Here is a 12,491-nt window from a genome sequence, read left to right as displayed (position 1 = left end):
GTGCTCTCATTGTTCGCGAGTCGAGAGAGGACCTTACATATTCCAGGAGGGGTTTTTTTTTTCCTCCTCCCCTGCTTTCAGAAAAAGAGAAGCAACACTTCCTTTCCCAGAACAATTTATCTCCCTGCTTGACAAGACTGCCTGCTATATTTACCCAACTAAAATTGCAGATGATATACTTCCAGCTGCACTACTCCCGAGCTCTATGGCACATGGTCCTGTCAATCACTTCAGTTACAACGGAGCGGGACCGCCTGAGCAGTGAAACCCTCGGCCAAACGGAGAGATAGCGACAGAGAAAAGATGGGAGGAAAAAATAAAATAAGAGAAGACGGGGGGCTGAGAAACCTTGTGGGAACTAATTCATATTTCCTTTGCTGGATGGCTTTTGTTGTTAGAGGGAACAGAGAGAGCACCAGAGTGAATGAAATTACCGCGCTCTCAGTTAGCAGACAGCTGGGCTGCTGCGAAGCCTCAAAGCAGCAGCAGCACAACACAAGCCCACCCACAAGATTTCCGACCAGAATATTGCAGAGTTTCTGAGATGCAGCCAGAGATCTATTAGATTGTTATGCCGTTGAAAAACAAAACAAATTGATCAGTCTGTCAAGCACAGAATTCAGCTCTGCTGTGGTTATTTGAGCTCCATTTTGTCTCTCATCAGGCCATGGAAGTAACATCTGAGACACTGGGTGCAGAGGGGATTAGGGCTTAAGGATGCAACCAAGCCTTCAAACGTCCTTGACATGGACTCATTACTTCATGCAAATGCTCCAAAGAAAAGAAAGAAAAAAAAAACTGAAAAAATATTTCAATTTCCTATTCGACTTCCATTCTGGCGAAATACAATAGCTGTGATGGAATCATTTTAAGGGATGGTCACGGAGGAACCCGGGATTTTGGTGATTTGAGGAGCTGAAGGGAAAGGGTTACTGCGAGAGGAAAAGGGTGGATTCCTCCTCAGCCAGCAGCGCCTGTCCATCTCAGTGGCAGAGGCATTCCCTGGAGGAAGACAGCACTGGTGGTGGGGGCTCAAGACCGCGCAGCTCCATGTGTTGCATCTTTCCCATTGCTTACAACTTATACAACTGTAGAGTAGGACTGTGGGAGCTGCCTGGACTGCCATTGCAAAGCCATGACCACATACAGGATTGTCTTCAGAGCCAGCTTGGGCCTCTCAGAAGGAGGAGAGGGGGGGGTGTCAGACAAACACCACTGCAACACACACTTAAGCCTTTGTTTGGGAGGCAGACATTTGTATGTTGTAGGCTCAGACACGGTCAAAAAGGCCATCTCCACCAAAGATGTTATTGTAATTCTTACCCAGTACAATAGTACAATGTACAATACCAAATACAGTACATGCACTTTACTAAAAGGAGGTATATTGTGCTCACATATTTCTAATTTGGTTATTATTTGAAAAGGTTTACATTCTGCCTTTCACTTTCCTGCAGCTCCTCTCTTCAGCCTCTGTCTGAAACACTTTCGTTTTAGCTCCTGTCTCTTTAAGCCCACCCTCCAAATGAAGCCCAGCCTGCTCTGATTGGCTAGCTGGCCCACTTTTTTGTGATTGGTCAGCCGCTTCCAGTGCATGTAGGAAGTGTCGGCCTTCGCGCTCGCTTTACCTGGCTTTGTTCGGGGGAGTCGAGACTAGTCGCTAGCTGCAGACAACACTTAAATGTTAAAAGTACGTTAAAATATGGAGTATAAAATATCTGTCTTGAATATAGCATCTACCAGAGATAATTTTGGGATAATGAGATGGCGAACAATTTGTGAAGGAGTCTCGATTCGGGAAAAAAAAAAAAAAAGGACAAAAAAATTGTGCATTGTGTGCAAACACTGTGCGTTTTCCTACTCTGCAACAACAAAAGCCTGGTATTAGATTTGAATCTGCTGGTGAGTTTGCAAAAACCCCTTCAGGCTTCTGGTGAAAGGTCTCAGGATATGAAAAGTAAACAAACGGAAGTGAACATATTTGCTATGCTGTTTAATGTGAAACCAGCTGATGTGCCTGACAACCTACAACACGAAAAACACTGAGCTGCAAAGCAACAGCAAGCTCAGTTCAGTACAACAACCTCCCTTTGCTCGAGTCCTATATAGTGTATGTACGTCCTGAGGATTTCATTTCAGTAAAGACTGGCTGAACCCAAACCTGGAAAACCAACCGCCAGTAGTATCCTCATCATCATCACTACGATCTGACATCAGATGCCTCACCAAAGCATTATGCTGGGTTCACACCAAATGCGAATTTGGCAACAGGATCATTTGGGCTTATTCAAGCACAAACATTAGCCCATTCTTCCTCTCACTTGCTCTGACAAACATAATTTGAACACACACGGGACTTATAGAAAATCAATAGGCATGTAGTACAAACTTTTCATGGCTCAGTCTCTGAAGAACAGATAATATGTACGTCTTCCGTCCTACAAAGCTTGTGAGGCTGGAAATAATACTTTGCATGATATTAATGCACAAAATTGGCTTAGCAGAAAAGAAGTTCTCAGAGTGTAAGTTGAACAATTTCAGGGTCCAAGAAATATAATATAAGAACGTTTGAAGTGAGCCCTAAGTTTTGGGACCCAAACATTATAACTTTTAACAAAACCTGAGGCCCTGAATATTGCTACCCCTTGCCACCCAATGCATGGCTTCTCCCCAGTTTGTAGTACTGTAGTACAAAAGTACTTGCACTCTACCACCAGAAAACATTCACCTCCATCATCTTATAAAAATACAGACACTTTAATATTAAACACAGAAATACCGGGACACAGTGGGACCGATCAATTTGAGAATCTGGACAAATTATCAAATGTTGCGAGATAATATTGACAAGTTTGAAAGGCCGAGACATTTCTCAGTTTTTCTCAGAGGAAATATACCGAGCTCGCCTGATTAAATATCCCCCTTTATATTCAGAAAAAATGGGAAAAGACACTCACAGTGCCAACTCCCTAAGGTTTGGTTATGTAATGTGTTCGATCAGAGAAAAGTGAAAGAAAACAAATTTGCAATCTTTGATGAACAAAGACAAAATCAAACTATTAACATTAACTTCACTAATATATAAATTTAAAGTATTTTAGAAAAATGTCAGGTGCTCTCACATCTACCCACCATTCAAACTGGTACAGACCCCAATAGCAACCTGCCTCACCCCGGCCCCACCTACCTTTAATGCTGTTGAGGATTTCCTTGAGGTGTCCAAAGCTGTGGAGTAATGGGTCTTGTTCTTCATCCTAGAGAGAGAAACATGATAGGAAAATGATGGGATCATGGAAGGACGGGAATCAGATCCTTTAAGTATGATTTGTGTCTCTGACACTAGTTCCCTGATGCCATTCCTATGCTCACAATCAATGCTAGGCTAGTTATTAAAGCCGTAACAAAAGTTCCTTCTATCTTCAGTCCATCCAGGACAGTGCAAACTGACCAGGGGACAAACTTCAAATCTAACGCTTTTCCACAGGAGCTTAAGACCCTGGGATTTGACCATAAGCTGTCCAGCATTTATCATCGTTAGTCACAGGGTGCACTTGGGGTTTCACCAAACCCTCAAGGCCATCCTGTGCAAACACTGTTGAGTCCACGTTATCTTTGACAATTGCTCTTTAAGTTCACTCCCAGTTTTTAGAAGAAGAACCACATAAAAGTGTGCTGCTACTCTTACATCACACAAGTTCAATTTTAGTTTAAAACACTAAGATTGAGGTGGGTTTTGGGTAACTTGGCTAAAAGACAGTAACTATAAATGTTGTTAAACTTACCAGCGGAGTGTGAGTTTTCCATCTGGAGTGACTCTTGATGGCTCCAACAACAGTGCTAATTTCTCCCTGGATGATGTAGATGTTCTTGTCCACCATGCTGCTTTTCTGAGGGAAGGACAGAAGAGGGGATGGTGAGTTTTGGCAGGAAATTCCAAGGCAAGGCTGTGCAGTAATTCTATATTATCACTTAAAGTCCCACTATATAATTATTTGTGATATTTCCCAAATATTTAATTATTCTCATGTAAGGATATCAAGGTTCACATATGTCAATTCCTGTGATCGCTCGGTGCAAAACATAATAACAAGATTTTATTCAATTGCAGTTTTCTTATCCTCCTTTAACCATCTAACAATGTAACAGCATTTGGCTTATTAACAAAATTTTACTGTCACTGTCCCAGAGGCCTCTAGTCAGCTGACAGAGATAGTGTAAGTGAGTCGATTTCTCTCACACGATTATTTTCCCTGACAGTTTACAGTTTCCACACTTTTTAGACTTACTCTCTGGTTCACTTCTGCAGTGACGATGTCAGGAGACGCAACAAAGTCTTTTTTACTTGTGATTAATTTATTTCCTCTTCGGCAGCAGAACATGTTACACTGGCCTTCAGAAGCTCCTGCAGGTTAAACTGGACTAACCACACACGTTCAAGAAGAATACCTGTTGTAATGAATGTTGTACTGTCTCATATACAGTTTCATTTCTATCCGGAGAAGTTAACCAATCAATTAATAAAAGACCCAAACATTTGTTAAACTTATGGGGTCAAGATATAACACATTTAACAAAGAATTAACACAAGTGATCTGAATATCCTGCTTACTTTAAATAAGGATCTACAGACCACTGACCGATGAAGCTCTAGGATGTCGTTTCTCAGGGTTAACATATTTCATCTAGAACAACTGATGTGGGCACACTGGAATCCATTATATGAGATGGATAAACTTTCTTTTAGATTCAATAGATCAAATGTAAAAAAACTGAAATGCTGCAACAGGTTTAGGAAAATTAAGTCGCTAAGCTTGAAGTCAAACTAAAACGCTCCACCTTCAAATGAATAAGAATCTAAGAACCAAACAGCAAATTTCCATGTCTACCTTGACAATGCATAAAACCAATAGAGATAACCAAACAGAATCAAAATGACATGCTGTTCATATTTGACAAGCAGTATACCTCAAAGTGGTTGGATTAACCTTTTTCCTTGTGTCATGAAAGACATGCCAAATAAGACTATTGAGTGTAGACACTGGGCGTCTGGGGCCACATTCTTTCAAATTCATGGAAAGCAGCCTACTTAAAATAATAAGAGGATGGCAGTATGATAGGTAAAGGGCTCGGTGTAAGGACAGAGTGATGGCTTATAGCCGATAAGACGGTCAGATAAATGAGACTTTGCTAGTAGGGATATAAAGATTATGTTTTTTTTAAACCACCAATTCCAATCTGAATCAATGGTGTCGAATCCTGATCTGATGTTAAATTTCAACACAATACAGCTGCAAAGTGTACACAGCAGATTCAGCATTCACTCAGAGAGAAGAAGGGTGAAAGGCCTTAAAAAAGACACCAAGCAGGGAAGCTCAGGATCCGACAGCAGCCAGGAAGATTCATCTGGTGTTCATTTTTCCCAAGCCACAACTAGAGATGTTCTGATTCCAATTGTGGGAGCCAAGTTACACTGCAACATGTGCATGTTCATGCTTTGGTTAAAATGAATGTGGTTTATTTCTTGTGTAGGTAGTACATTATGGCAAATAGGTAAGCATGTTACTGTCACTTTAAGGGAATTAGCTTACGGCTTTAAAGTCTTCAAGGCTTTGATGCCTAGTGCCTATGAAGTTTGTTAGCATCGCTTTGAAATTAACTAGTTAGTTCAGTTGAGAATCGGAAACCGACCGAGACACATCTTTTTCTTACCGTAGTTTACCTTTCTGTACAAAGAATCCTTGGCTTTGGATACATCTGTAAGGTTTCACAAACTGTGGAATAAAGTTTTTGTTTTATCCTTTAAACCAGAGTACTGTGAGTTTTTTTCCTACTAAGATTGGTGTACACAAGTCCTTTCGAGGAAACCAATGGATCTCAGCTCCCACACCAAAACCAGAATCGGAAAAAAATGCATCAGATGTCGCAGAAAGTGCAAGGTCCGGCATCGCATCAGCGAGTTCGCGAACCAATGTACCGTTCCGATACCACGTCTCGGAATTAGTAGTTTCACCCAAATTATTTGTTTACACTGAATTCAGTTAACCATGGACAAAATCATTTCAATTTACCTGCAAGTTCGTCCAGCGACATTAAACTAGTAATTGCACACGTCAAGTTTAATCATTTAGCCCGAAAAACACAAATCTGTCACAGAGGGCTTTACAATCTGTATACTGCATTCATGAATTAATGTCTTCATCTACTAATCAAATTTCCTCACCCTGACTTCTTCTTTGTACTCATTCACGCTGTAGAGAAAATAATTACAAATCCCGCATGTTTGCACGTCTCCCCTGCAGTTCAGTACCTAACCCCACATTTGCCTGACAGCTCCCTTGCGATTTAGTATTGTACATATTCAGATTTAACAACGTTCATTCGTTTACTTCAAAGAGGGTGGTGGGTTTTATTGCACCTACCTTGACCAGAGCTTTCAGAGTGATGCCAATGAATCACTGCATGTTGTGTACATTCTGCACTTCCTCCCTCATTTTCGGGATATCACTGACAGCTGATAGCACTTCCTGTTTGTTTAAGATAACAACCAGGGGGCTGACACAATCTCAACTTACTTACCAGAAATACAGGAACAGTAAGCTAACGCCATTACTCAGGCAGGTTCAAACGTGAATAATGGAACCTCCAATACGTGATATCTTAGGGCAACATAAATAATACAGTCATACAGTCATACAGCCAAAGACAAATGAGAAATGCTCGCAAATGTGGCTGTCAGGTGAGCTGGGGAGGTGCTAGCTACTCAAAGATAAAGCTAATGGGCTAGCTCTGGGGCACATTGAGGGGCTTCAAAGATCGATGCCAGTCAAATAATAACACAATGAGAGGACACAGCGATAACATTTGATTAATTCATCAGCGTTGACACGTCACCGTGCAGCTGTTGCATAAACAAGACCCCTCACCTGCACAGAATCCCTGACTAGCCAACTAGCTAGGTTAGCTTAACAAGCTAGCATGTCAACTTGCTAAGATGCTCTGTTGTGCCCTGTTTGGCAACAGCATGTATTGTATTTGATAAAGCGCACTGCCTTTTCACGAACACACAAAACGCATCTGGGTGGTGATTAATACATTACCTGAGTGTAGCTGCTACTTTCAAAGACGGGAGTCCAGCTGTGGCTAACGCGAGCGTAGCTAGGCTAGCTCGCAGGCTAGTCGGCAAACAGTGAATGGGGATGAGCAAAGTTCAGTTCACGACGACAGGCAGACACAGTGAAATCCTCTGACATCCCACTGCTTGACGGCGCAAATATTTCCAAACGCCGCTCAATTTTTTCAATCTTCAAGAAAACTGCCCCATACGTGGATACATTCGGCAGCTTCCTGCGGCTGTCAGTCTGGCCCTGGTAAACACACTGACGTGGAGAAACTCTGCAGTCTCAACCTAGCTTGATGACAAGCGTTTTGATTGACAGGCCACTTAAAGTGGTCACTTTAAGCGTCACGCAGAGCTCTCAGATACACGTAGGTACCGGGGGAATTTGGGGTTTAGCTCTCCTATTGTGTGTGTGATGAATTCTAAATCAAATAAATTAACGGGAATTATCAAAGAAAAGTACAACTTGTGTTCGATAATTAAAGGGGGCGGGACAAAGGTAGCAGCGGTGGAGTAAAGGTCGGTTGCGCCGTGTTGATGACGAGGACACTGTCAGTCCCTCACGGGCAACATGACAATACACTGTAATATAATAATAATAAGAAGAATATTTTTATTTATATAGCACCTTTCAGAAGTAGCTTCACAAAGTGTTTTCACAAAAACGTACAAATCGCAGAAAATTAAAATCAGCATTCCAACAATAATATGGTTTTCAGGTCACATCTGTATTAAAAAAAGAAAGACAAAAAAAGACAATATAAAAAGATGGACTGTATGTTAATCCTGTCATTGATTGGACACAGGCCTCAGGTGACTGTCAGTGGGTTTATGTGCAAGACCTCTTAAATGATAATACTGCCTATCTTTTTTTTTGTTGTCAAAAATAATGTTGGAATGGAATCAGATTGTTTGGGCACAGTGGCCCAGAGAGCTATAGTTTAAGAAAACACAAGCAAATAAACCCTCAGATTAACAACATGTTCACACCATTAAAAAAAAAGAACTCTGCTTCCCCATGTTCTCCAATACATACATAACAAAAAAGAGAGGGGAAGATGCAGTGTTGCAGTGGAGTGAATAAAGGGTACCATTAAAAAAAACTGTATATACAGAGCAATTATTGTTTATAATAAGTAATGATAATAAATTCATACTTTTTTATGTTTCTCAATGAAAATCTCAGTGTGATGATTTGGTAACATAAACATACGTAGTTTGATTTTTCGAGCATGGGAGTTCATTGGTGGTGTGGCAGACAGGGAGTAATGCAGGAAGTCACTTTCTACCTGGACAGGAAATGAAGTGTAGGAAGGAGGGGGAAGGAAGATGATAAATCAGGGACACCTGTGAGCTAAAAAAAAAAAAAAAAAAAAAAAAAAAAAGGCGGGAAAGTCTAAACAAAGGAAACATGGAGGAGGACAGACTGAAAGAGGACTGAGAGTAATAAACGGAGAAATTTGCAGTTTAAGCTATCTTTGAAACAAACATAGAGTACAAGCTGAGAAAACAGACGAATCATAGTAGACCGAACTTTGATGGACTAACTAGCACCCAGCGAAAAAGGGACCTCGCTGAACTTTAGAGTGGCTTTTGAAGATTGACCCTTGCATCTTCAAATATTTCTGTGGACCTGCTGGAACAGCTCTGGGAACCCCTGACTGTGTGGAAGAATGAGGACGATAAGTCACTAACACATTCATCCTCTTACACGCCTTCATTTTTTCATGAACTGAACTGAACTGAACACACAATCTTAAATTATTTTCAAATGACAGGAAAATAACTTCTTATTTCTCCTGTCTGGCACCCAACGAGCAATTTGGTCATTGATATATTATCTATGCTAAAGTGGGATACAGGCATTAGGCCAACAGGTGTAACATGGGCATTGTGAATGTGTCTCTTAATCATGTCCAGGTTTTACTGTCAGTCTACACAGAACCAACTAGCAACTAATTTGGTTTATGTCACTTTCATGTAAGAAGGCAAAATAATGATCTGCTTTCTATTGGCGTTTACATTTCCACATATCTCATGGACTTCATCATTGAATAGAGCTCAGTTATCATCAAGTTTCTGTTGTCAAGTGTGAACATCTTCCTTGATTTTTTTTCCCCTGGCGCCCGCTGACTCCTACTGACCTCTGACCTCTCCCCAGTGGAAGTTGTGAGTGGTGTTGGCCGGTCGTTCACAGGCAGCTGAGGTTGTCGTGTTTCGTTTGGTCTCTTGTTAGTTTCACTAATGCAGTGTTCACCACAGCTGTCACATACTCAGCTGTGGTTGAAAGCTCTGGACAAAACTGGTAAATGGACCATGAGTCGAGATTATTTCACATAACTATGCCCAAGGTCAAGAATGAACTTTCACCCATCGGCATGAAAGAATGATAAGAATGAATGGATTTTAAACATAGTTGGTGAGAAGATGTTGGTTTTCATCTGGAGCTTGTGCCGCGGAGTGAGTCCCACTTGGTCTGGTTCTCTGGGATCCTGGTTAACTGGTGTCATGAAGCTGGTTTTGTTAAATGTCTCTAATAACATTGCAGCTATGAGCGTTTTAATGTGAGGCGAGGTTGTTGATTAGGACTGGGTTTAAAAAAATATATATATATATATAATATAAAAAATATTCAGATTAATCCCAATTTTTTATTCGAATTATCCACATGACCTTGGACGCTGAGCTGGACATGTCATGGATATGTGTGTCCATGCTAGCGTAGCCCTACATGCTAAGGAACTTGGATTGTTAACATGATTTTATTGACTATATTTATATTGTTTCCTTGGCATGATCTGTGTTGCTGTTTCAAAAATAAATGAATCCTCAACGTGTAATGCATCCTGTTTTAAAGCAAACCCAACGCATGTACATGTGTTTGCTTTAAATTGGGTGGTGGTGTCTGTGAAGAGATTTCCCAGCTACGATCCTACCACCTCTAATCTCTGTGTGCAATCAGTAGCGGCCATTTGCTCAGCGCCTACGCTCATTGTAGCCTTCTGTTATTAAAGCATGTAGAATCTACTTTTTTTTTTCGGTCCTGTGTTTGCTCTGTGCAAAGTGTTTGATCACCTGTGGGATTTGTGATTGCAACATTTCATTTGCAAATACACGCACGTCATTTTCCACATGCACCACCCTTTAATGCGCCGCTGAGACAACAGCAACAGTTTTCCCTTAGACTGTATGTTCATGGTATAGAAAATCTACCATGTGTAAAAAAAAAAAAGTGACAACTGGCCGGTGTAAATTTCACGCAACCTTCTAAGAAATCAGTCCTTACAACCATGACTTTGTGTGACATGTCCACATTTTATCCGTTGCATCCCTGTCCTGTCTCTGTTCGGCTATGAAACAGCTGGATTCTTCTTGATTACATTTCCTCCATCCAAAATGAAAATATTTATGTAAGCTAGTGTCTTGGACGTGGGTCTGTTCATCATTAATTACAGACATGAGAATGGGAGTAGTGTGATTCCTTTTAATTTTTGACCACCTCACGTATCCAAAATGCTTTAAATCGAAACACCAGAATTACACACCGCTGTGTCGGGCTCCATGGTAACAGTTTCTTGCTTCATTGAGTGATGCCGATTTCTAACACAGTTTCAGATTTGCCTTGTTGCATAGTTGTGTGGTGAGAGGACATCAATATTTTGGCTTTAAAGAAACCCACACAAACAGAAGTCAGACAATGCAATATAGACCCTACTTTGTGTTGCAACATTTATGCTCTTGTTTGAAAGATGTGGAAGTGATGAATTGAGGCTTGTTTATCACAAGTTCCTGTATCATTCTTGGAAATAATTTTCAGCAGTGCTTGAAGCAAATTCACTGGTATGAAAGTGTGAACGTGACAAGGGATGAAAATAATATGCTAACCTATCAGATATCATTCCCCATGGAGCTGCAACATAGGAGGGGCCGTTGGTTCCATGCAGTGGTGGTCTCTTTTCCCAGTTTGTACAGTATTAGCATGTCAGTAGGACTCCATTGTTTGATGATTCTACGGGTTTATGTTTTGGACAACAGTTATGAGCCTTGGCTGCCGGTGCTATGGAGATTCTGAGCAGTAGTTTCATTGTTCCAATTGGGGACAAATCATAGTTCAATTCATAGTGTTTTTAGCTTTCAGTAAAACTTAGCTTCTACCCACTGATAGCAGGTCATGTATAGAATTGTAAGCTCTCTGATTGGATGTTTCTTGTCAAAGTGTAGCATATTCTTCTAGCATACAGTTACTCAATCCACACCTTGCTACTGTATGTTGAATATTGTATATGACCTGCTCTACTGACACAAGGACAAAGGATGGCAACTTCTTTTGGGCGGTTGGATCTCCGGTCTTAGTCCTCACACCTTCTCTGTCCTCATCCGTATTGATCAGTATTATCTGAAATGCTGAATGCCGAGAACAAGTTTATCAGTGCCGGGGGTACAGAGTGAGCTACAGTTCACACATCAGGTGTTACGGAAAAACAAATACACCTGCATTTGGGTTTTGCTCATTTTCATACGTGACCTGCGCCGGTGGTCGATTACGCGAGTCCTCAGAGTTCCAGCGTCGGCAGCAAAGGTCACTGAAAGATGACAAATGTTGGTGTTGAGTACACCGACATCATATCTGAAAGGCCCACAGCTGTGTTAGGAATGTGTTAACGCTACTCAAATAACTGTGATTCATAGCTTTCTTTGAATCACAGTAACAGCAGGACAATTAGTATCTCCCTTCATGTCCAACTTCCTCTGCCGTTACAATAAAAGCCCCAAGTGAAGTTTGCATTTAGGCAGTATAACTGGTTTGATGAGGAAATACTTTTAAAACAAATTGTTTTAAAAGTATGCATATATATATATAACATATATATATCAGCCTATTTATAGATGTATAGCTTTAAATATGGTGTATTTTACCTTGTGTCTAGATAAGTGATCTATCTATCTCTTGTCTATCTCCTGTCTGTCTTCTGTCTGTCTGTCTGTCTGTCTGTCTATAACAAGCAGCCACATACAGTGAGAGCAACCACAGACGCCGGTGATTCAAATCTTGCGAGGTCCACGCGCCACAAACAATGACGTGACTGTAAGAACCATGCAACGGCCCTGACTCTGCATGTGACATTTAAACTGCTTTCATCCCGTACTCTTCGACTTCTTTCATCACTTAAGGTGCTCTCAGATACCGAGCGGTTGCCGCTGCAGCTGCTCTCTATTTTGAGATGGCGGCAGCAGGGCACAGAGCTGCTGCGGCGGTGGCTCCTCCGATCTTACAGCAGCCTGTACAACGCAGTCTGCTGCCATCCACTATCCACCAGCGGTGGAGAGGTTGAAAGGCAACAAGGGTCGGTCAGCCGGTAATGGTCATGCTTTA

The 12,491-nt window shown here is 41.2% G+C and overlaps 1 protein-coding gene across 8 annotated transcripts in view; it reads right to left on the bottom strand.

Annotated features, from left to right (window-relative positions):
• The window catches only part of gbf1 (golgi brefeldin A resistant guanine nucleotide exchange factor 1), a 65,524-nt gene extending 58,132 nt beyond the window's left edge, over positions 1-7,392 (bottom strand). For 6 of the 8 annotated variants that reach the window (XM_035605473.2, XM_035605475.2, XM_035605477.2 and 3 more), the window contains exons 1-3: positions 4,287-5,517; positions 3,783-3,887; positions 3,188-3,254 (exon numbers count right to left, since the gene is read on the bottom strand). In XM_035605473.2, the coding sequence (XP_035461366.2) occupies positions 3,188-3,254; positions 3,783-3,887; positions 4,287-4,379 (265 nt within the window). In that variant the 5' untranslated portion in view covers positions 4,380-5,517. Of the gene's footprint in view, positions 1-3,187; positions 3,255-3,782; positions 3,888-4,286; positions 5,520-7,097 lie in introns of those variants that run through there. The other 2 variants (XM_035605480.2, XM_035605474.2) reach the window with 2 other exon arrangements.
• Positions 7,393-12,491: the final 5,099 nt, after the last annotated feature.

This window comes from Scophthalmus maximus, chromosome 10 (assembly GCF_022379125.1).
Source record: "Scophthalmus maximus strain ysfricsl-2021 chromosome 10, ASM2237912v1, whole genome shotgun sequence".
Lineage (NCBI taxonomy): Eukaryota > Metazoa > Chordata > Actinopteri > Pleuronectiformes > Scophthalmidae > Scophthalmus > Scophthalmus maximus.
Note: the sequence above shows the minus strand (reverse complement) of the source record. Positions and strands in the feature narration are given on the sequence as shown.